Genomic DNA, 23,563 nt, shown 5'->3' with positions numbered 1-23,563 from the left:
TTCTGTGATTTTTCCGTTATGTGGACATGACTGATTAAATTAATGATAACCTATCATTAAACCCTCAGCCTCTCTCCCTCTCTACAAGTATGTCTGCTTGTGGAAGGGACGGAGGGTATAAATTCTGATCTGCAATGAGCATTTTATTCAGCAACAATTCTGCACTTATTGCCAGTGGGTAAAAGCTGGGATGTTCCGGGAGACAGAGATCAGATGTCAACCTTTACCTATTTTTATAGATTCTTTCACCACCTCGGGAAAATCTTGGAGAGGAGACAAATTATGGAATCAAGAGGAACTTTCATTACTAATCTACACTCAGAGAGATTCACAACTCTCAGAATTTGGAATTGCTCATTTTATCAGCAAACTTTAACAGGGGTTTTATTCATTAGTTATGGGGGGGGTTTAAGGAGAGGAAAAGAAATTCTAAAGATGGGTCAGAATTTTCTTGGAATAGGGTTTACTATCCCTTTCTGTCTCCATATGCAGTCACATGTTTCACTGTGTAAGGTGCATGCTATAATAATAACTGAATCTAATCATCTGCTTTATTTATTATAAAGATCTGCTAAGGATTACAAAGATCAATACAACCATATGCTTTATATAATAACAGAAAAGGAAAATTGGTGGTGGTCCCTGTAGTTTGTGTTGGTCCCAGTGGTTTGTAAGCAGTCTCCTATTTTGCTCTTTGAGTGGTCACATTACAGACTGTAGTAGAGCTTTGCGGTTGCTTTGGCCTCTACCTAACATGAACACTACCATCCCTTCTACATATTCACACCTATCTAGCCTGCTTCACTACCTCATGTTTCCTAAGAGTAGGAGGTATACCTCGTGTTCACCAACTCCTGTATTTTGAGCAGCACTTAAGTGACAAAACATGCTCTTCCCACCTCTGTAACTTTGGGTAACTTTGGAAAACCCAAAGCTTTTAGGAGCTTTGTGCCTGGCACCAGCAATAAAATCAAGTATATATGTCTTGTTAAAACATAGAATAATTGTCAGAATCTAAAATTAGCTACATATCACCTGAATCTAACAGGAGGCATATGAATACAAAGCATGATGTATTCATATAGACTGCATAATTCATGAAAATAGAAATAAAACACATCCTCCTTTTCAGGAAGGATATACTTTGCCTTTTTGATTATTGTAGCATACGGAACAATGTTAGGAACAAAACAACTAGGGGTAAATGTGTTATCATATTGAAATAATAAAGGAAAGGAACGATATATGTAATTTGCCTTTAACCTATTGATATTTTTCTCGCAGGTTTTGAACTTTCACATTGTGAAGATCCAGGCATTCCACAATTTGGCTATAAGATCAGTGATCAAGGCCACTTTGCTGGGAGTACTATCATTTATGGATGCAACCCTGGCTACACTCTTCACGGAAGCAGCCTTCTCAAATGTATGACAGGGGAGAGAAGGGCTTGGGACTACCCTTTGCCTTCCTGTATTGGTAAATTACTCTTCTGCATTTTCATTTAATGTGTCTATTGAGGTATTTTCAAAATATACCCTTCTATTCTGAAATGATTCCCTATGTTCAGACACAATTCATACTTCAAGTCAAGAAGTTAATAAACTAGCAGCTTAATTTTATGGGGAATTTTTGGGAAGTTTGAGTCTTGTTGTCCTTGTATTTACATGTATTTACCAATGTATAATTGGTGGGAATAATATGATATGGAAGATATGGGAAAATATATAAATCTATGAAATATTTCATTTCTGCTCATGCGTAAAATTTAACTTACTACAAGAATATCTATAATTTGGCCAGGAATTTGGCCTAGTGGTTAAAGTGCTTGCCTAGCATGCACGAAGACCAGGGTTCGATTCCTTGGTGCCACAAATATAGAAAAACCCGGAAGTGATGCTGAGGCTCAAGTGGTAGAGTTCTAGCCTTGAGAAAGTCCAAGGACAGTGCTCAGGCCCTGAGCTCAAGCCCAGGACTGGCAAAAAAAATGTATAATTTTAATTGTGTTAATGTATTAAACACAGTGATCTGATTTATTTTAGTTTATAAAACCACTGCGCATCTTTAAACCAAAGTTATTTATAAACAATGTCTACAACTTCAAATATATATATGTATTAATATTATATAAAATGCATTGACTTTTGCATATAAAATAAAAATTAATTTCAACATGAACAAAACAATTGATAGTTGGTGATATGTTATATTGTATTCATGAAACTACAGACATAACAAGAAAAAATAAACCATTTTCTCTCCAGTTTGGCTGGATATCATTTCATGTTTGTAGAGTAGTTAATGCATTACTAGGTATGTGGGAAAGAATACTGTCTAGGATAGTGTTGATATGGTCCTTACTTCTTCCTTGTTCAAAAGATCAAGTAGATCCCAAGTTGCAACACCAGGACATCAAAAGAAAACAATATTAAAACAAAACACTGCTGCATTCTTGAGGACAAAAGTCATATTGGGTCAAACCTAGGAAAATAAAGCACAAGGGATAATAATTCATGTACAGAACTTATATAATTATAGCTTCTTCAGTATAGAGTTTTTGTTTTAAGAAATGTAATATAATTGTTTTAGGTATCTTTTTTTTGGGGGGGGGGCAGGACTGCAACCTTGAACTTAGGTCTTTGGGCAATTTCCCCAATTTTATCCACTAGTGGTAGGCTAGTGCTCTACTACTTGAGCCACAGCTTCACTTCTGGCTTTTTCTTTTGAATAATTAATGGAAGATAAGAGTCTCATGAGCTATTTAGCTTGGGTAGACTTTATACCTGGATCCTCAGATCTCAGCTTCCTGAGTACCTAGGATTATAGACATGAGACACAGAGGCAGCAAGGATGCTTTAAAACATCTTAAGAATCAATGTCTATTACTTTAAAAAATCATCCACTTACTATTATAAGTTAAATTAATGTATAAAATAACAATCCTTTGATTCTTCTCTGGTGTTTTAGTCAAGGTTCTCACACCCAAACAAAAACAGAACTAAGAGTACTTCTCTTCCCTCTCTTTTATCTCTCTCTTACATTCTTTTTCAAGAGATTTATTTTTTTAATCTTAAGGAATTTTTTTCATGAAATTTTATGGGATGGTAAACCCAAAATCCACAGGGCAAAAACAGCAGATGGTAAATTGAAGCTGAAATAATGCTGCCGTTTAGAAGTGAAACATTAGTTTGTTAGAAAATAGTTTTGTTTCTATGACCTTTCACCTCTGGATGAGGCTCATCTGTGTAATCTCCTAAAAACTAATTTTAAATATCAACCAAAATTATGGTTTGCATTGACAGTTAAATTAACATTTTATTAAATAACTAGATATGTAGTATAGACAGTTGACATTTTTATAAAACTAAGGATTGATGCAGGAGACCAGAGCATGGTGGGTACTTATTTCTCCAGTAGCAGATAGTATCAAAATAACACAAGGAACTATGAGCACAGTTTTTAAAAGTTTATTTATTAAAGAGAAAGTAAAAGCCACTCAGAAGAATGAGTGATCCAGGGCTGATGCTTTTGTGTTGCCTCTATCCATCCCATTTTCTCTCCTCCATTCATGCAATCTATAAGATTATGAATGGTATAATTGAATCAGGCCAGATCTTCTCCAGGGCAGTGTCCATAGGATGGGAGGCTGACCTAGGATTATGATTCGTTAGTTTGAAATAGGCCAGACCCTCCCCTTGGAGGTAGTCTGAGAAAGGACGGTTTGGCAGTCCCAGAAGTAGGGGGAAGCCTGCCAATCCAGTTCACAGGATGTCCTTCAGGATCACCTTATTTTGTAATGTGACAGCTGAGGGTTATGAAATATACTTGCATAATGGACCTTATAAATTTTGGTCATTATTTTCTAGTGTCACTGTCCTCTCCCAAATAACAAAACTTGGTTATTTCTTTGATCTAATGTAATTAATAATAACCATAATAATGATGATGATAAACAAAGTTTAGTTTATTCATTGGATCCAAGTGAGGCTGAAACAATTCAGAGAATAAGAAAGACAAATACCATAGTATCTGCAAATATTTCAGTTGAAGAAAATTGCTTTCATTTGTATTTATTTTGTGCATGCAGATAAACTAGGAAGTTTTTAAATGTTTAATGCTTTTGTTGATGTTTTTCTTGTCTCTAGAATTCTGAGAGGTGGACCAGTATATTTATAAACACTGCCCTTCTTCTTGTATGCAAGGAACTGTTTCATTTTTCATTCCCCACACAAATTCTCCTAAGTAATTTGCTTACCAAACTAAAGTTACTTCAGCTTTTGCAATCGTATAACATGAAGAGGGAAAAAATCTCTGAAAAGATAAAAATTTAATACTATTGTAAGGCAATTCTTAACATTTTTAATTTAATACATTTTGTAAAAATTAGAAGTCACATTTAATCTATAGCAAATTATATTTAAATGAAATTTTAATCAAATAAAAATGTCACTTCAACTTTTGGGAGGTTAACTGGGAGTGTTTGAAAAGAGGAATAAAAGCACAATGAAATCTCAAGTGCCTGGGGCCTGCAGTAAGATTAGTTTTCCTCATAGGTGGGGGTAGCAGGATGATGAATTATTCAACCAGTAATTCACCAACAGTAAGCAACTTGCCATCTGTTTCCCTTTTAAAATTATCATTATTTAACAACACATCTTAAAATGTACCAAAGCTGAACTCAAGAGACTTCAAGTATATCATATATATATAAGTATATATATATAATATATATATATTATATATATATATATATATATATATATATAGGGGCCGGGAGTTTGGCCTAGTGGTAGAGTGCTTGCCTAGCATGCACGAAGACCCGGGTTCGATTCCTTGGTATCACATACTTAGAAAAAGCCGGACATGGTGCTGAGGCTCAAGTGGTAGAGCTCTAGCCTTGAGAAAAATCCAAGGACAGTGCTCAGCCCTGAGCTTAAGTCCAGGACTGGAAAAAAAAAAATATATATATATATAAAATTAAAAAGTCAGTCATTGGACTTGTTTTATTACTTTTCATTTGATCTTCTATTATTTTCTTAGTATGAAATTCCATTATTTTCTTGTATGAAATATTCTTCAAGAAGATACAAAATAAAGCTTTGGATACCTTAATGCTTTCTTGAGAAATTTATATATTGTCCTAAGGAAGCTGGTATTCAATTGTGACTTACATTATTGTAATCCTTTACTAGCTGAATGTGGAGGTCGTTTCAAAGGCGAATCCTCAGGAAGAATCTTATCTCCTGGCTATCCTTTCCCTTATGACAATAATCTGCGTTGCATGTGGATGATAGAAGTAGATCCAGGAAATATTGTAAGGTAAGGAGATCTAATTCTCTTAAAATTACTAGGAAATCTGACTTCTCTGATCTATATCTATATTAATATCAAGATTAAAAAAATTAATCTTTGTTCAAGGGAACATGACCTTTGTATACCTAAACTAAGGCATGAAGGAAAGCATTCATTATTATGATTTTGATTTGCAGGCAGTAGTAATAACTTGCATAACCTCTTAGAATAGAAGGAAGGTTTTCATACATTTTTTATTGTTGTTTGTTTTTGGTCAGTCCTAAGTCTTGAACTCAGGGACTGGATGCTGTCCCTGAGACCTTTAAGTCAAGGCTAGTTCTGTAGCACTGGAGCCATGGCACCATTTCTGGATTATTCTGTGTTGTTTAACAGAGACGAGATCTTCATGGACTTTCCTGCAAGGGTAGCTTCCAGTTGCTATTCTCACATCTCAGCGTACTGAATAGGTGACCCGCCAGTGCCCCACTGGTTTTCAAACTTTTAACAGGGCTAAGAGCATGAGAATTTTTCCACCTCTAATGTTTTTGCTCTTTTAAATTTTAATGACCCTAGATGTTGGATCTATCAATATGACAGGTATGCAAAGTTGCATGAGTCACTATGACCAAGTGAAGCTTCACTAACATCTAGAAGAAAGAGTAACAGAAAGGAATTGAATACGACTCTCTGTACTCTTGTCTAAAACCATTTCTAAAGCATTTTCTCTGGGCCCCCTGAACCATCATTTCTTTGGTGCTGAGTTTTTCTAGGTGGCTCATAATTCTTTATACTATGAATAAATATTAAACTTTTGTCTTCTAACCAACACTGGAACTTAGTTGTTCCATCTTAGATCCAAAGGTTTTCCCATTTGTTCCCTCATGCCAAATAACCAGACATGGTAAAGGGCCGAGTAAGAAGATTTAATACCTGGCAGTCTTATCAGTGTATCTTCAGCCTTCTTCAGAGGTATAGATAGTGGCTTCAGGTAAAAGAGAGAGGATTAAAGGGCAGAGATTAAAAAAGGTGTGACACAGTTAAAAAAAAAAAAGTCTCACATGATCAGTGTGGCCAGGTTGAACTTTAGCTCTGTCTCTGCCCTTGGAGGAGTTATGAAGAACTGTTTATGACTTCACTTCTGTAAGGGAGACAGGAATAAGTTGTCTGAGATATGAGCTCCTGAGTTTTTGTTTGTTTACTACAATACCATAGAAAGAAGTTAAAGCCTGTTTGGGGATAGTAGGACTTCCATGCAGAATGTTCCTACATGAGTATTTCCTTGGAGCCAACTTGATTCTAAGGTGACTACAGCCAAGAACTTTGTTTAGATCAAAGGACAGATATAAAAGTTTTAGGGTTTTGTTGATTTTGTTGGTTTTTTTTTTTTGCCAGTTTTGGACTTGAGTTCAGGGCTTGAGCCCTGCCCTTGGGTTTTGTCAAGGCTAGAACCACACCACTTGAGCCCCAGCACCATTTCTAGCTTTTTCTATGTATGTGGTACTGAGGAATCGAACCCAAGTCTTCATGCATGCTAGCAAGCACTCTACCACTAGGCCTAACTCTTGGCCCCTGAGGATTTTAGTTTTATTCAGGGATCCTAAAAAGCATCTCAAAAAAAAATCTTAAAGATTGCCTCTTACAAAACCAGGTTTCCAAGAATATCACATCCCTGAAGTAAGAGTTTTCTGTTCTTTTTGATAGAAATGGATTCATAAGTGAACAAATCTTTCCTGACATATGAACTAATTAAACTTTCAAACTCCAGAGCAATTATTATGTGAATGAAATTTCAGACAGGCTTCTGGATGGCTCCCTCCCTTATATCAAGAGGCTGAATTTTGCAAATAAATGTGCAGAAATCAAATAAAACTCCCTTGGATTTGTACCAAGCTTACTTTTCTTTAATTTAGATCATGAGTTTTCTTATTGACATAATATCATTATTAAATTCAAGCTAATAAATTCTGTAAAATTCTGATAGTCTTTTAAAGAACAATTTTGATAGTAAATTGAAAGTTGTTGCATGTATGAAATATGTACATGAATGTAGCATAAAGTATGTCCATCTGATTCAACTGCTTATATTTGCACTTGGCACAATATGTGTCAGATGCTAAATTTTCTCAACTTAGACAAAAAGGGCACATTTAAAAGGAAACAATGGTGAAATCACATACTGTGCACTTAAACACAATAAGTTCATTTTGTGACTCAGCTATCCTTTAGGCAATAATTTTATCTATCTGAATATCATTTGCCAACTTTATAGAAATGAAATAAAAATTTGCTCCTGTTCCATTAGGTCATTCTAAGATTAAAACAAAGAAAATATAGGCAATGTTTTATGCAGTGTCTCGTATTTGAAAAGTTGAAGGTAAGTGCTACTTTTTGTGAGCACCGTTAAAATTCATGAACACTTGGTAGGGAGGAAAGCTGTATACCTGAAACTACTGAGATTTACAAATAGTGTTTATAATTTCAGCTAAAGGAATAATCATTTCAGTGCTCAAGAAAAGTTCACCAATGTCCTATGTGCTATTAGCTTTCATTCTGATTTAAGCAAAAGCCTCACAAAGGCTAGAAAATGTATTTGATCTCTTCCTTATTTATGAATGAATCCTTTTTGACCGAGATACATGGTTTTCCTTCAGCCTACAGTTTCTTGCTTTTGATACGGAAGCATCCCATGATATTCTTCGGGTTTGGGATGGGCCACCAGAAAACGAGATGCTTTTAAAGGAAATTAGTGGATCTCTTATTCCTGAAGGGATCCACAGCACTCTAAACGTCGTGACTATTCAGTTCGACACGGACTTTTACATCAGCAAGTCTGGGTTTGCAATTCAGTTCTCAAGTGAGTCTTCCCCTTTTCATTTCTTAAATACAAAACAACAATGGTACTGAACGAGTTGTACTGACTTAACTGGTCTATATTTTAATTTTAAAAGATGAATAAACTGAAATATCATAAATCTGGCTTCCCTATTCATCTCCAGGTAAGGTATAGTATACATGGGAAAATGCCAGTAATTTTTGAGGTGTGATGAGACTTTCCAATTGTCATGGCAGTTATCCTTCAAATAAGGATGAAGATTTAAAAAATTGAGCTAGTAAAAAATATTTATAATCCAAAGGTTTGCATGGGTTGAGCAGCCTTATCCAAATTATGTGGGGCAAAAATTGTATCAGATTCAGAACTTCTTTTCTGTAATGTATAGAGGGGTTACAGTTATATTCATCAGACAATAGGTGCATTACTTCTCACACACTGATACCCCTTCCTATGTTTTTGTCCCCATTTCCCTCCCCCATCCGCTCCCAATCATCTTGTTTTCCCCCCTTCCCTTTCCTGTTTCAAATAAACAAATAAATATATATACAATATACCAGGTAACAAATCAGACTCAGAATTTCTATGAGTTCTTGAATATTTGCATATACCTAGTGACCTATCTTTAATGAAATCCAACTCTAGTCACAAAATTAATTTCTGTTGAATATATATATATATATATATATAGTCTGGAGGTAAATCTAATCTGGATGTACCATAAAATATTAATATTTTTAAATGTGACATTTTAATCAATCACTGATAGTTTATGCCTGTAATCTTGTGTATTTCAGGAGGCTGAGATCTGAGAACAGTGGCTCAGGAAAGTCCCTAAAATTCTTATCCCCATTTAAATAACAAAAAGCTAGAGTGAAGTGTTGCTCATGTGATAGAGCACTAGACTTGAGAAATAAAACGGTCAAGGATGGAATGCAGAGACTGCTTTTTATGCCTGCCCCAGGTCAGGCATAAAAAGCAAAAAAAAAATTTTTTAAGTGATATATTGTTGATAAAGGATGAAATTAATTCTTGGCTTTATAGAAAAGGAAACCACATATACTTATAAAATTATTGTTACTTTTATTATGGATATTGATTATATAATTGCAGTTATCTTTCACAAAATATATTGTCTGTTTTAAAGAACTTATTTAACAATGGAATGCCATGCAGTCATTTTTTGGACTTATTTTTTCACACATGTGTTATTTTTTCACCATTGTTAATCTACTAAATCTATGTTACTCTGTATAAGGAATTTTAATGTAATAAATTAGAAATCATGAGCATAAACAAAAAATGCTATTTTTAATTTTATTTGCATTACTTGAGGATATTATCTAAAAAAATTCTATTTGTATGATTCTAAAAGTTTATCTTAATATAGAAACCTATCAAGAAATTCTACATCATATGTGGAAAAATTAAAACTAGTTGTTCAGCTAGTATATAAAAAGACTTGATTGACATAAATGACTGATAAAATGAGTTGTTTTAAATTATATATTCCAAACTTATCTGAGAAAAATGTAAATACAAGAGTCAATATCTCTACATTTTACTTAAAACCTGTACTTTAAGAATAAAGGAATAAAAGTAGGAAAATAATCACAAAACTTGTAAACATTTTATACTTATAAAACAGTAGCCATTCTAAATAACCTTCATATTTACACTATGTAGTTTCTCCTTTTTGACATTCTGGGTATCTACCTGTCTCTGTGTCTCTCAGATTAGGAACAATCTCTCTTGAAATATACTAGTATATTGTAAATGCTCGCATGTTAATATCATTGTGCCAGTTTTCTAAACTTGTATCTCATTACATAATTTTCTAAAGGAAAGAAAAACCTTTCAGCTGTAACCTATTAGTTGTAATAAAGTTATATACCTTAATCAATTTAGCTTCCTTATCATGGTCCCAGTCCACTCTCTCAAAAGCCACACTCTCAAAAATCAAGGAATGTACAAATGCACAAATGAAGCAGAGAGAAACTGGGGAGCACTCAGTCCATTGGTAGAGACCAGAGTCCCTTTGGAGGATAGTACTGTCCTATGCACAGGCAGACTAAGTTAAAAATGGAATTTAACAAAATGAATTTTATATATAAGCCCTTTATTATCAAACAAATAGTATTCAAGTCAGTGTAAAGAGACTACAGGCCAATAATCAACAAATAGTGGTTAAATTGATTTGCAAGTCAAAAGAAAAATAATCCATTTTTACTAAATGTTTTTGCCTACTATAGCTCATGTACTTTGTCCTACTTGTCTTTTTCATTTCCAATGTATAGAGTGTAATAAGTGATTTAGCAATTGACTCTTTTGGAAATACTTTTAATGTAGGCTTTGCGCCCTAAAATATGTGTGTGTTTGCTCCCAAAGTATCTATATAGAACAAAAATTGGAGGACTATAATTTGCTAAACCTTAGATTTGCTTTTACAATAAAAATGAGCATTATTAAAACTATGCTTAAAAAGAGTCATAAGTCAGTACAGACCTAGAGATTCAGAATGCATTTAAATTGTCAGCTTCTCACTTGGTATTAATTCAAGCCCCCTTTTAGATTACCATTCCTCTTCTAATCAAAGAAAAGTTTCTTACTAAAAGAGCAATCAGCTTAAATTAAAAAGAAACAACAAATCAGTTTAAATTAAAAAGAAACAATGAGATGAGAAGAATGAAAGGCATTTTAGCAAATTTGATGAACGGTGACTTTAGCTGAAATTTAGGTCACATGCCACCTTTATAATCCTCCTCAAGCATCTCTTCCCAGGCTCCTGACTCCTATTTCACGATCTGTTCATTCTTTGTGCAAGTTTGCAAAGCCCTGTGCTTAATCAGAGTTACTTAAGACAGGAATTGCCACTCCATGCTCTCCAATGGGCTGTCCTTGCTTCTCAGCAGTTGTCTTTCAACTTAAATTTGTAATTTTCCAGGCTTCTTCTACTCCAGTTTTGCAGGGAGGACATCACTGGGAATTGTCCACAAAATAGTTAATCCACACAAAGCATTTTCCATACTCTTCATTCTTTGACCCCTCTGTTAAGAATCTGTCCCTGCTGGGTAATGTAAAATACCAAGGCTCATAGCTTTGATTGCCATAAATTCTCAAGGAAATGGATGCCCTAGACACAAGGGTCTGATGTCTGAAGCTTGCCAGCCTTAGAGGATTACATGGTGCCCAGCCTTTGTTTCTATCCTCATTAATGTTACTTGCACTACTGTATTAGTTAAGTAGTAGCCGACCATTTCATTCTTCATGCTGGGTGTTCTCTTACTTTCTGTATAACTAATCTTGAAATGTAACTGGTATATCATGCCTCAATGTATAGTGATTTACTTAACCACATGGCTCAAAACTTTACTCAGACATTCTGTCAAATAGCATATATGACTGTATATTCACATTTGTTTATTTGTTCATTTTTTGTTTTTTTAAATTAAATATTATTAACATTGCTTTACATCATATTTCAAATGACATATTTAAAAATAAGTACTCAAGAAGGGAATCTCTATATACAATCACTTGCACTTAGATTTTAGAACATAATCAAAATTAGGCTGAGGGTTTGTATGTCATAGATACATATTAATCTATGTAATAAAATATTATGTCTATACAGTCACAAATTTTTATGTCTAGTGTTTATATACAGTACCATGTCCATAGCATTGGGTATGCAAATATTGAGTCCTCGCTCTTGTACTATTTGGATCTAATAGCCACATATTAAGGATATCATGCGTCTTTTGTTAGTTTGGTCTTGACTTGTCACACTCAACATGATTTGCTCTAGATTCATCCACTTCCCTGCAAATGCTGTTATTTTGTCTTGTCTGTTGGCTATGTAGAATTCCATTGTGTGTATATATATATATATATATATACACACACACAATGTGGCATATATGTATATATATGCCACATTTTCTGTATCCATTCATCTGCAGTAGGGCATCTGGATTGTTTCAATGGCCTGGCTATTGAGAATAGTGCAGATATGAACATAGATGAGCAGGTGTCCTTATCATATCTTGGATTATGATGTTCAGAATAGATGCCCAGGAGTTTATGGCAGGATCATAAGGAAGATCAATTTTCAGTTCTTTAAGAAACCTCCACACTGCTTTCCAGAGTGGCTGAACTTGTATCTGTCATTGTCTGAGTTCAAAATCTTGGCCATTCTTGTTGGGGTAAGAGGGTATCTTAGGGTTATTTTTATTTACATTTCTTTTATGATCATGGATGATGAACATTTTCTCATATGCTTTTCTGCTCTTTTAACCTCTTCCTTTTTTAAGTCTCTCTTTAGTTCCCTTGCCCATTTAGTGAATAGTTAGTTGGGATGGGGAGGATTACTTTCTTGAGTTCGCTGTAGATACTGGATATTAAGCATTTGTCCCATGTATTATTGGTAAATATCTTTTCCCAGTTGGTTGGCTGTCTACTTTAGTGTCTATGCTTTTATCTGTGCAGAATTTCTTTATTTTTAGATGGTCCCATTTATTGAGTCTCTCTCCAATCTTTTGTGTCCCTGGGATTCTATTCAGGAATTTTTTTGCATGTGCCTGTGAGTTCCAGTGTTTCTCCAACTCTATTGTGTAGCAGTTTCACGGTTTCCTGTCTGACTTTGAGGTCTTTGATCCATTTTGAGTTAATGCTTATGTATGGAGAAAGGCTAGGGTCAATTTTTAGTTTTCTGCATGTGGCTGCCCAGTCTTTCCAGCACCAATAATTGAATAGGCTGTGTTTGTTCCACTGTGTATGTTTGGCTCCTTTATCAAATACAAGTTGACTGTAGGTATATGGTTCTGTTTCTGGATCTTCCAACTGCTGTATTCTACCCCCTACATTACAGTCTTTATTACTATGCACAAAATGTGAAATCTAGAATTCTGATACAGCTAGTTTTATATTAGGATTATTACTTCCTATGAATTCTCAAGCAGGGGATATTTTCTTTTTTTATATTTTTTATTGTAATTAATAAAAGGGTTACATGATATTTGCCCGATAGAAGGTGCATTAATTCACATGCATTGATACCCTTTCACATGTCTTAGTCCCCATTACCCTCCCCCCCACCCCCATCCATCTTGGTTCCCCCCCTTCCCTATCCAATTTCAAATAAAAATAAAAATAAATCCAATATATCAGATAACAAAGTGAGATACTATAACAATATGAGATAACCAAGAGACAGCAAAAGAGATGAGAGATAACATAGTACACTAAGGACAACAATCATTCATTGTATGGCTTTTGTTTCAATATCCTGGAGGTCTTTTCAATTAGCTTCATACTATATGGCCTTATGTATGACAGTTTTGCTCTGTTGCAGGTCTCTGCTAGTAGAGCCCAAGGTTTCTACTGATTATGACAAATGAGGGGAACCATTGAGCCTAATTTCCTTTGAGTCTGGCTTACTTCACTTAATATGATTTTTTCTAAGACTTTCCATTTCCTAACAAATGGGGCGATGTCGTTTTTTTCTCACAGAAGCATAGAATTCCATTGTGTACAAATACCACAACTTGTTGATCCACTCATCAATTGAGGGAAATCTACGTTGGTTCCATATTTTTGCTATGGTGAATAATGCTGCAATGAACATTGTTGTGCTAGTGGATTTAGTATGCCCTAGTTTCTGGATGGTTGGGTAAATGCCAACTAGTGCAACTGCTAGGCCATAGGGGAGCTCTATGTTTAGCCTTTGGAGGCATTGCCATATTGCTTTGCATAGTGGTTCAACGAGTTTGCACTCCCACCAACAGTGTAGTAGTGATCCCTCCTAGCCACATCCCCTCCAGCATCTGTTGTTATTCGTTTTCCTGATCCTGGCCATTCTAACTGGAGTGAGGTGGCATCTTAGAGTTGTTTTGATTTGCATTTCATTTATGACCAGAGATGTTGAGCATTTCTTCATGTGTCTATAGGCCATTTTTGTTTCTTCTTCAGAGAAGACTCTCTTTAAGTCTTTGGCCCATTTTTTAATGGGATGGTTGTTACTTTTAGTTTTGGAGTGATTCAATTTTTTGAGTTGTTGATATATTTTAGATATGAGGCCTTTGTCCATTGTTTGGTTGGTGAAGATCTTCTCCCACTCTCTAGGCTTCCTAATTAATTTACTAGCTATGTCGTTTGCCATACAAAAGCTCTGCAGTTTAATGCAGTCCCACTTATCCAGCATTTCTCTGATTTGCTGTGATTCTTGGTCTTTATTAAGAAAGCTTTGACCTGTGCCAAGGAGGCCTAGTGTATCTCCTATTCCTTCTTGTAAATTTTTCAGTGTGTCAGCTTTTACCTCCAGGTCTTTGATCCATTTGGAGTTAATTCTAGTGCAGGGTGACAAAGACGGATCCAACTTTAGTTTTCTGCAGGTGCTTAACAAGTTCTGCCAGCACAACTTGTTGAAGAGGCTGTCTTTCTTCCATTCTATTTTTTTGGCTCCTTTGTCAAAGATTAGATGGCCATAGGTCTGTGGTTTAATATCTGGGTCCTCAGTTCTATTCCATTGGTCTTCAGGCTTGTTCTTGTGCCAGTAACAAGCTGTTTTGATAATTATAGCTCTGTAATAGAGTCTAAAAATTGGAATTGAAATTCCTCTGGAGCTGTTCTTTCTGCTAAGAAATGTTTTTGCTGGGTGGAATATTCTGCAGATGTCTGTTAGATCTAGTTGGTCTATATAGTTGCTCAGTTCTAAGGTTTCTCTGTTGAGTTTTTGCCTTGTTGATCTGTCCATAGGTGAGAGTGGTGTGTTAAAGTCACCGACAATCACTGTATTTCGATCTATGTATGGTTTCAGTGTAAGTAAAGTTTGCTTGATGAAGTTTGGAGCTCCGGGATTGGGTGTGTAAATATTTAGGATCGTTATGTCTTCCTGGAGGAAGGATCCCTGTAGTAGTATGTAGTAACCTTCTTTGTCTTTTCTTACTAATTTTAGTTTGAAGTCTATTTTATCTGATATGAGGATGGCAACTCCAGCCTGTTTATGGGGGCCGTTAGCTTGATAGAGTTTATTCCAACCTCTCACTTTCAAAAGATGATTGTTTTTTGGGTGAGATGTGTCTCTTGAAGAGAGCAGAACAATGGCTCTTGCTTTTTGATCCAACTAGAAAGCCTATGCCGTTTAATTGGAGAGTTAAGTCCATTGATATTGAGAGTTAGGATTGAGAGATAATTATTAGTTCCTACCATTTTTAAAAGCTTTTATTAGGGCTTGTGTCTTGACAGTTCTTGTGGTCCTTAGATGGTATGCTGTTAGGTGCCATTTCTTTCCCTATATTGCATTTATTTTGGTTTTCTATGTATAGAACATCTCTGTAGTGTGGGTTTTGTTGTGACATATTGTTGCAGCTTTTCCCTGGAATGGAATGTTTTTATTGTTCCCTCAGTTATGAATGAGAGCTTAGCTGGGTACAGTATTCTTGGTTGGTAGTTATTTGATTTAAGGGCATGACATATATGCTTCTAGGCACTTCTTGCTTGCATGGTCTCTCTGAGAAATCTGCGGTTATTCTGATTGGTTTGCCTTTATAGGTGATTGATCACTTTTTCCTGGCTGCCTTTAGGATCCTTTCTTTGGTCTCTATTGATCCAGTTCGGATTACAATCTGGCGGTGGGATGTTCTTTTCTGGTCAGGTCTGTTTGGGGTTCTAAAAGCTTTTGTATCTGGATGGGCCTGCCCTTCTGGATATTTGGGAAATTCTCTGGGATGATTCCCTGAAGTATATTTCCAATACCATTGATCTCTTTCTCCAGACCCTCCTCAATACCAATTAGCCTTGAATTAGGCTTCCTAATTGTATCTTGGACCTCCTGAAGCACTCTCTCATATTTCCTAGATTTGGACTGACACATTTTCTGTTCTTTCTCTATAACAACTAAATTATCTTCAGCCCCAGGAATTCTCTCTTCTGCGTTGTCTAGCCTACTATCAAAGCTATCTACTTTATTTTTCATCTCCCTTGCTTCTAATTGCTCATTTTTGATGCCTTGCATCTCTTCTTTTAGATCATGTATGGATTTCTTGACCTCCTTGACTTCCATTTGAGTGGTTAGCTCAGTAGCTTTTTCTTTGGACATTTGCTGGAGTTCGGTCACCTTTTGTTTGTGGATTCTATGAATTCATCCATTTTTCTTTGAAAAACCTTTATTATGGCCTCCTTTATGGCTTCTTCTTTTTCACTTATCACCTTGTTTATGGTTTCCTCTTGTTTAGCTATGGCTTCCTCCCTTATCTCTTTCTTTATATTTTCACATTTTTGATATTTATCAATTGCATTTCTATAGCACTTGGAAGACTCTCCTCTAGGTTTGCCAGTGACTGTTCCATTGTCTGTTTATATTGGGTGGGGGATGTTATTCCTTGATTTGACATTTTTCTTTTTTTTTTTTTTTTGTGCCAGTCCTGGGCTTGAGCTCAGGGCCTGAGCACTGTCCTTGTACTTTCTCAAGGCTAGAGCTCTACCATTTGAGCCTCAGCACTACTTCTGGCTTTTTTCTATGTATGTGGTACCGAGGAATCGAACCCGGGTCTTCATGCATGCTAGGCAAGCACTTTAACCACTAGGCCAAACTCCTGGCCCGATTTGACATTTTTCTTGAGTTTCTTGTTCTGCCCATTTGAAAATGGGAGCAAGATTAATACTAAGCATGGTTATACTTTTTCAGATATAACCAACCTAGACCTCTTTAGCTGGCAGACACTAGATGTTCACAATTTTTGATTGGTGTTATCACTCTTTCTTTTTGTGCACTTACAGACCAGTCTAATACAACCACTGATAGGCAATTTATTACCAAAACAATAAGCCTCTCAATCCAATCTCTATTGTATTTAAGTCCCTCTGAACCTAGAGTATAATTGAACACCTAGATATACAGTATTGCTCAACAGCATCAAGTGTAGATCCATGCATTATAAGGGTTGAAAGATGAACATAGGACCAGAGATAGAAAAATAGAATGGGAGAGATCAGGGGAGATACAAGAGTATTAACTTAGGAGTGTAAGATTATTATAGTAATGAAGAAAAGGTCTAGCGTAAGGATAACTGCCCTAAGTTGGTAAGTAGGTAGCATATTTGAGTACAAAGTTTGGAAAGTATTAGATAAAACTTATGACTTGCTCGCAGCCCAACCAGTGGCGTCACAGTGGGCCGTGGGATGGATCTGCGAGCTTCAGTCTGAGCGCGGTGGGCAGATGTTTTCCTTTGCTGCTTCCAGAGGCGGCCCCGGCCAAGGGTCTGGGGTTTGGGAGTTTCCAGGGGCTCTCAGCAGGACCAGCAGGAGACTGCTCTGTTCCCAGGGGTAGGGCCCAGCTGAGGATGTGGGCTCCAAGGGCGGAGCCTCGCCTTTCTGATTCTCAGAAGGCAAGCTTAGCTGCTGGTCGGCCCTTCAGATCCCTGCTGTATTTCCACTGCTTTGTCACAGAGTCTGTGACTGTGGGGGGCCCCTCGGTGCTGTCTTGCTCAGGATTCCCAGCTGGAGAATGCCCCACTGAAGATTTGAGGGGGACAGATGCTGGCTCCTATTTTCCTGCACACCACATCTGCTGCTGTAAGGCAGGGACTCAGTGCCCTCCACTCTCCAGATCCAGTGGCCTGGGAGAGAAACCTATTGTGTGGGTGGGAGGTGGGACAGCTCTGCCTCCCCTGGTGGGGTGCTCAGTCTTAGTGTAGCCCGCCTGTCAGTCTCCAGTCAGAGGGCTGGGAGTTGAGCTTGTTGGGCAGGTGGGAGTTGGGACAGCTCCGCCTCCCTTGGTAGAATGCTGGGTCTTAGGGCTGCCCACCTGTCAGTCTCCAGTCAATGGCCTGAGGGAGGGGGCTGTTGAGGGAAGGGACAGGATTCTAAATTCCTTGCCCCCCTGCTCCTGCCAGTCTTTCTCGGGCGGGGTGGAGGGGTCTGAGTTAAGTTCTATTGCTTGGCTCGAGCTCTGCTTTCCCAATGAGTTTGGGGACCAACTGTGTTACTCACGCCTCTGTGTTCCCTCTGTGGGTGTTCCACGGTAGTGGGGAGTCTTTCACTCCCCTCGGGTCCCCTGTGTTCAGCGTCTGGCTTCTGCTGCTTGCTGTTCTGGTTCCGCGTCTGGGTTCTGCTGCTTCTGCCGCTTGCTGGCCCTGTCTTATGCTGGTTTCTGCGGGTCAGGGCTGCCCGGCCGGCGCCCTCCGTTGCCACTTTTCGAGGCTCAGAGCCGGAGGTGAGGGGTGGGGGAGGGGTCCTCGTATTCCGAACTCTTTGATAAAGTTGGATGTGAGCTTTATCTGGATTTCTTTTCCGGTTTGAGTCCTTCTCTATTGCTTCTTGAGTTTGTTGTTGTGGATTTCTTAAGGTAATTGGCTCGTGGGACTCCCCGGTTTTCTCTTTTTGTGAGAGAGAGCTAGGCAGCGTCCCTATTGTCTCGGCACCATCTTCCGTTCTCCAAAGCTGGGGATATTTTCTATCCTAGAAATGTTCATGAGCTTTTGATAGAAATTTTATTATAGTTTTATATTTGAGTATTTAACATTTTTGCAATCTGTGAACATAAACCCTTTCTGCATTCATTTTTATTTCTTTTTATCAATATTTTGTAGTTTCACTATAAAGTATTTTATAATCATAGACAAGTTATAGATGCTATTGTAAAAGTTTAAAAATATTATTTCTTATGATGTATTTTCTTTTTCTTAGTCTCATTTTTATTATATTTCTAGAAACTTCTTTACTATATACTGATTATATAAAGTAGTAGACTTTATTGTGATGTTTTATATGTTTTTATTGTAATTAATAGAAGGGTTTCATTATATTCACCAGATAGAAGGTGCATTACTTCACAAACATTAATACCCTTTCTCATGTCTTGGTCCCCATTTCCCTACTTCACCCCATTCCCCCATCTTGTTTTCCCCCCTTCACTATCATATTTCAAATAACCAAATAAGCATATATTCAATACATCAGATAACAAGGTAAAATACTGTAACAATATGATATAACTAACAAAGGGACAGCAAAATAGTTGAGAGATAACATAGTACATTAAGGACAACAATCACTCATTATATGGCTTTTGTTTCTATATCCTGGAGGTCCTTCCATTTAGCATCATACTATATGGCCTTATGTATCTTGGTTTTGCTCTATTGTAAATCTCTGTTAATTGCTACTGTAAACAAACACTGTTTTTTTCTGTTTTTTTTTTTAATTTTGTAATGTATAGATAGGTCACAATTATGTTCACCAGATTACTTCTCACACATTGATACTCCTCATGTTTTTGTTCCCATTTCCCTCCCCCACCCCACCCAATCTTCTTGTTTTTTCCCCTTCCCTTTTCTATTTCAAATAAAAAAATTTATTGTATATACAATATGCCAGGTAACAAAGTCAGTTACTGTAATAATATGAGATTACTTTTATTTTAAAATATTCTTCATGTAGATAACTATTTTAAGACGTTCAATAGAGTTTTTCTGAGATATATTTTTAAATGGCACAATCCAAATTCTCTTTAATGTACGTTTGCTTAAGATGGTTTAACTTGAATTAAAATGTGGGTAAACTACAACAGTCATCTTAGTATTTTAAAGCTATTACCTGTGTTCTGTCTGCTCTTCCTAACCTGTTCCTTTGAAGGGGACATATGTCAGCTTAAAGGTACCTGTGGCTCCAGATCCTGGTGCTTGGTATTTAATGCATGTGAAAAATGAACTGAATGGCAAAACTTCTAAAGTGTGAGACTGAAATCAAACTCATGGTAAATATTATCTGTCAGAAATAAGGTGAAACTATTTAAATAGGATCTTCCTCTCTGTTTTGCTTATTATTTTTAGTTAGTCCCAAATATTAAAATTTGTTTTCAACTTCAATCCTTCAATAGTAGTCCATATCTTGTAATATAGTGTCAGTTTTCTGTGCAGCTAACTTTAATGCTTCTATTCCAAAAAACTAAAAAGAAACTATAGAATTGTTTATAGTTCCACTTTGATGGACTATTAGAGCCTTTGAGTCAGGAAAGGCAGGGAAGCCCAATTTCCTATCAAAATATAACTGTATCATTAGATGTAGAACTGTATCATCAGATGTAGACTTGTATCATCAGATGTTTTATCAGATAGTTGAGTAAATAAAGAAATGCATAGGGCCAGGAGAGAGTGTGACCAAGTGGTAGGAGTGCTTGCCTAGCATGTATAATGTCCTGGGTTCAATTCCATAAACACACAAACACAGGAAAAGCAGGAAATGATGCTGTGGCTCAAGTAATAGAGTGCTAGCCTTGAGTGCACAGGCTCTGAGTTCCAGCCCAGAACTGGTACAAAAATGCACATACTTTAAAAAATTATGTATATATATATACATATATATATATTTGGAGATGAATTAAAACTCTTGCTTTGAGGTTTCTTTTCCAAGAAATATATCAGGCAATGTTCTTTCCCTTCCGAGTTGATGGGAATATCTCTGCCATGCTTCCATCTATGTTAAGCAGTTTTGCCATATCATTAGATATATCCTTAGTAACATAATGAAATTCTAAAGATAGTCACATATCTTTGTAGCCAGCAAAGTGTAGGCCTAATAATGACGGTGAACATTCTCTATAAAATTGATGGATCTTGGACAAAGTCAAGGGCAAACTTCTCCAGGATAAAATCCACCTCTAGTTTACAGTGTGCATGTTAAATATTTTCCTGCTGATTTGTCTTTGGATTGGGATTTTCTTTCAAGTGAAACATTCCCATCTCCAGACTTGATTTAATTATGGATGTTAAGGAACTAGGACAATTGACTCCACGAAGATATAGTGATGTATTTTTAGTCAATGCAAAAATATTGGGCAAGCTAGGCACTGGTGATGCATGGATATAAACCAAGCTACTCAGGAGGCTGAGAACTGAGAATAGCAATAAGTAAGAAACCTGCCCAGGGAATGAAAGTCTTTGAGCCTCTTACCTCCATTTACACATCTCAAGACCAGAAGTGGAGATGTGGCTCAAAGTGGTAGAGTGAGAGTCTTAAGCAAAAAAGCTCAGAGACAGTACAGTTCAAGCCTTATGACCAACCCTACCCCGAGAGAGAGAGAGAGAGAGAGAGAGAGAGAGAGAGAGAGAGAGAGAGAGAGAGAGAGAGAGAGAGAGAGAGGAAGGAAGGAAGGAAGAAATCTGGTTAAAATCAAAGAGAGGAATATAAATACCTATGAATACTAAATTTAGGCTGTTACTTAAGACTCCTAACAAATATTGAAATTCTATTCAATTACTTATATTGAAAATCTATTAAATTAAATTAGAGACTATACAATGAATATTAAAATATATTTTAAAGATTCATTTTAAAACATATGTCAAGAGAAACAGAAATTTAAAAATTCCATATAATTCTTTAGAAAGCACAAAAATATTTCTATGACACCATTTTAGATGAGCCAGCCAAATTTCAGTTTATAAAAGATAATCTGTTCAGTACACCTTTCTTAATACAGCAGAGATTATATTCCAAAATGACCTAAGAGAATTATAGTGCTAATTTGTTCATTGATAGCAAAATTGTGATTTAGAATAAACTCTCAGGAATCCAAGGAATCATTTCTGTGTTAGCTGAAATGTATGTATGTACTAGTTAGGATTATGATATGTGCAATAAAATAAATGCATATTTCTAAGGAAATTATATTCTCAAGTACATGGAAGCAAACATAACAAGCTAGACATATGTTTATTATGGTAATAAGTTACAACAATGACAAGAAATCAATTAGATATGATAATAATTACTACTACAGGTATCCTTGTGAAAATAACCTCAGGTTTTCCAAAATCATTAAAGCAAATTATTATGCAGTATTAATGTTGTCTCTATGTACTTGGGATAAATATCCCACAGTTTCCTGAACATCATAAATAATCCTCTGGGATGACTAACTCTGATTTCTATTAATTCCACAAATATTTATTTAAGAAACTATTCCTACTGTTTGTGGAGCTTGTCTTTACCTTCTGACTCAGAAGAACAATTCAATTCTTCCTAGAGTATAATGAAGCTTGAGCTGATCAAGTCTTATGTACTTAGTAATAAATGTAATCAGCTCTTCTAATGGAATTACCTCACTAATTACCTCACTTTCCAATACATTGAAGACAAGGTATTAGAAAAATAAATTTTAAGCCAAATATAAACTATTGAAATATGTAATTTATTATTCTGTAATGAATATGAAGAGAGCCAGTTACATACAATTAGAATAAAAAAATACCTCACACTATTTTTCTACATAGTGTAATAAGTAATTGTGGAACTATTATTTTTTTAATTTTTAGTAGTTGTGTACAGAGGTTTCCATTCAACAAGTCATTACAAGTAAAGTGACTCTTGATCAATACTCATCCCTCAGTCTCCCCCACCTTTCCCAATCCCATTCATTCTGTATTACTTTTGCATGTCATTTTCATACTATGGGTAAAAATTATAAATATACAGCCTCTCCATAGACAGAATTTTTAGTAGAAGAAAAAGTTACTTTTAGAAAGCTAAAGTTGTACAATATTTATTTTCAATTTATTATAATAACCAGGCAGACAATCTCATTTTATTAGAAATGTGTACTACAATATAAAGTAAAAACTCCCCAGTAAATAAATAGGAAAAGAATATTAGAACTCAGTGATTTAATGCCTTTTTTTTTCTTTTTTCCATGCCTGGCATTGAACTCAGAGTCTCAAGTTCTTGTTCAGCTTGCTTATTCACACCTGGTGCTCTATAATTTGAGTTGAGTCACACCTTCTAGCCTCTTTCTTTATTGGATAAATGGAAATCAAGCCTTGAAGAATTTGAGTCTCGATCCCTTAGGTTCCATTTCCTGAATAGGCATAATTAAATGTATGAGTCATTGACACCTGGCTAACATTTTACAATTTTACAAATATTTTGAATAAAATAAGGTTGAGGAACCTATTAGATATTTATGTGATAAAGGCAAAAGTCCATCAAATAGAATTATCTAGAGTACAGAAAACAAGTTAAGATAGAATATGTATATTCAGAAAATAGCAAGGTAAAAACCATATTGTCCAGGAAAATTTCAGAAGTTGTGGAAGGCAATAAGCAAATATTCAGGATTAAATTGTGAGATAGATGCCTTTTGTCATTGGATTGACAAAAGCCACAGGTACTATCAAAGAACAAACAACAACCAAAAATAAATCTGCCAAGAATTCAAAGAAGAAAATCAGTCCAGGGTGTTGAATTGGAGGCTAAGAGATAAAAGACGTTGCTGAAAACCAGCAGTTCGTTCCTGTAATCCTCTCTACTCAGGCATGGGCCACTGTCACAATAGATACCACATCTGATTACAAATCAGAAGATCCTAGCTACTCAGGAGGCTGAAATCTGAGGACTGAAGTTTGAAGCCAGCTTGTACAGCAAAATCCATTAGATTGTTGCTTCCAC

The 23,563-nt window shown here is 36.0% G+C and overlaps 1 protein-coding gene across 3 annotated transcripts in view; it reads left to right on the top strand.

Moving 5' to 3' along the window:
- The window catches only part of Csmd3 (CUB and Sushi multiple domains 3), an 842,017-nt gene that overhangs the window by 589,525 nt on the left and 228,929 nt on the right, over window positions 1-23,563 (top strand). For all 3 annotated transcript variants that reach the window (XM_090339296.1, XM_090339294.1, XM_090339297.1), the window contains 3 exons: window positions 1,285-1,476; window positions 5,190-5,316; window positions 7,941-8,143. In XM_090339296.1, the coding sequence (XP_090195422.1) occupies window positions 1,285-1,476; window positions 5,190-5,316; window positions 7,941-8,143 (522 nt within the window). The remainder of the gene's footprint in view (window positions 1-1,284; window positions 1,477-5,189; window positions 5,317-7,940; window positions 8,144-23,563) is intronic.

This window comes from Megascapheus bottae, chromosome 9, assembly GCF_031878675.1.
Source record: "Megascapheus bottae isolate mThoBot1 chromosome 9, mThoBot2.hap1, whole genome shotgun sequence".
NCBI classification, from domain to species: domain Eukaryota; kingdom Metazoa; phylum Chordata; class Mammalia; order Rodentia; family Geomyidae; genus Megascapheus; species Megascapheus bottae.
Note: the sequence above shows the minus strand (reverse complement) of the source record. Positions and strands in the feature narration are given on the sequence as shown.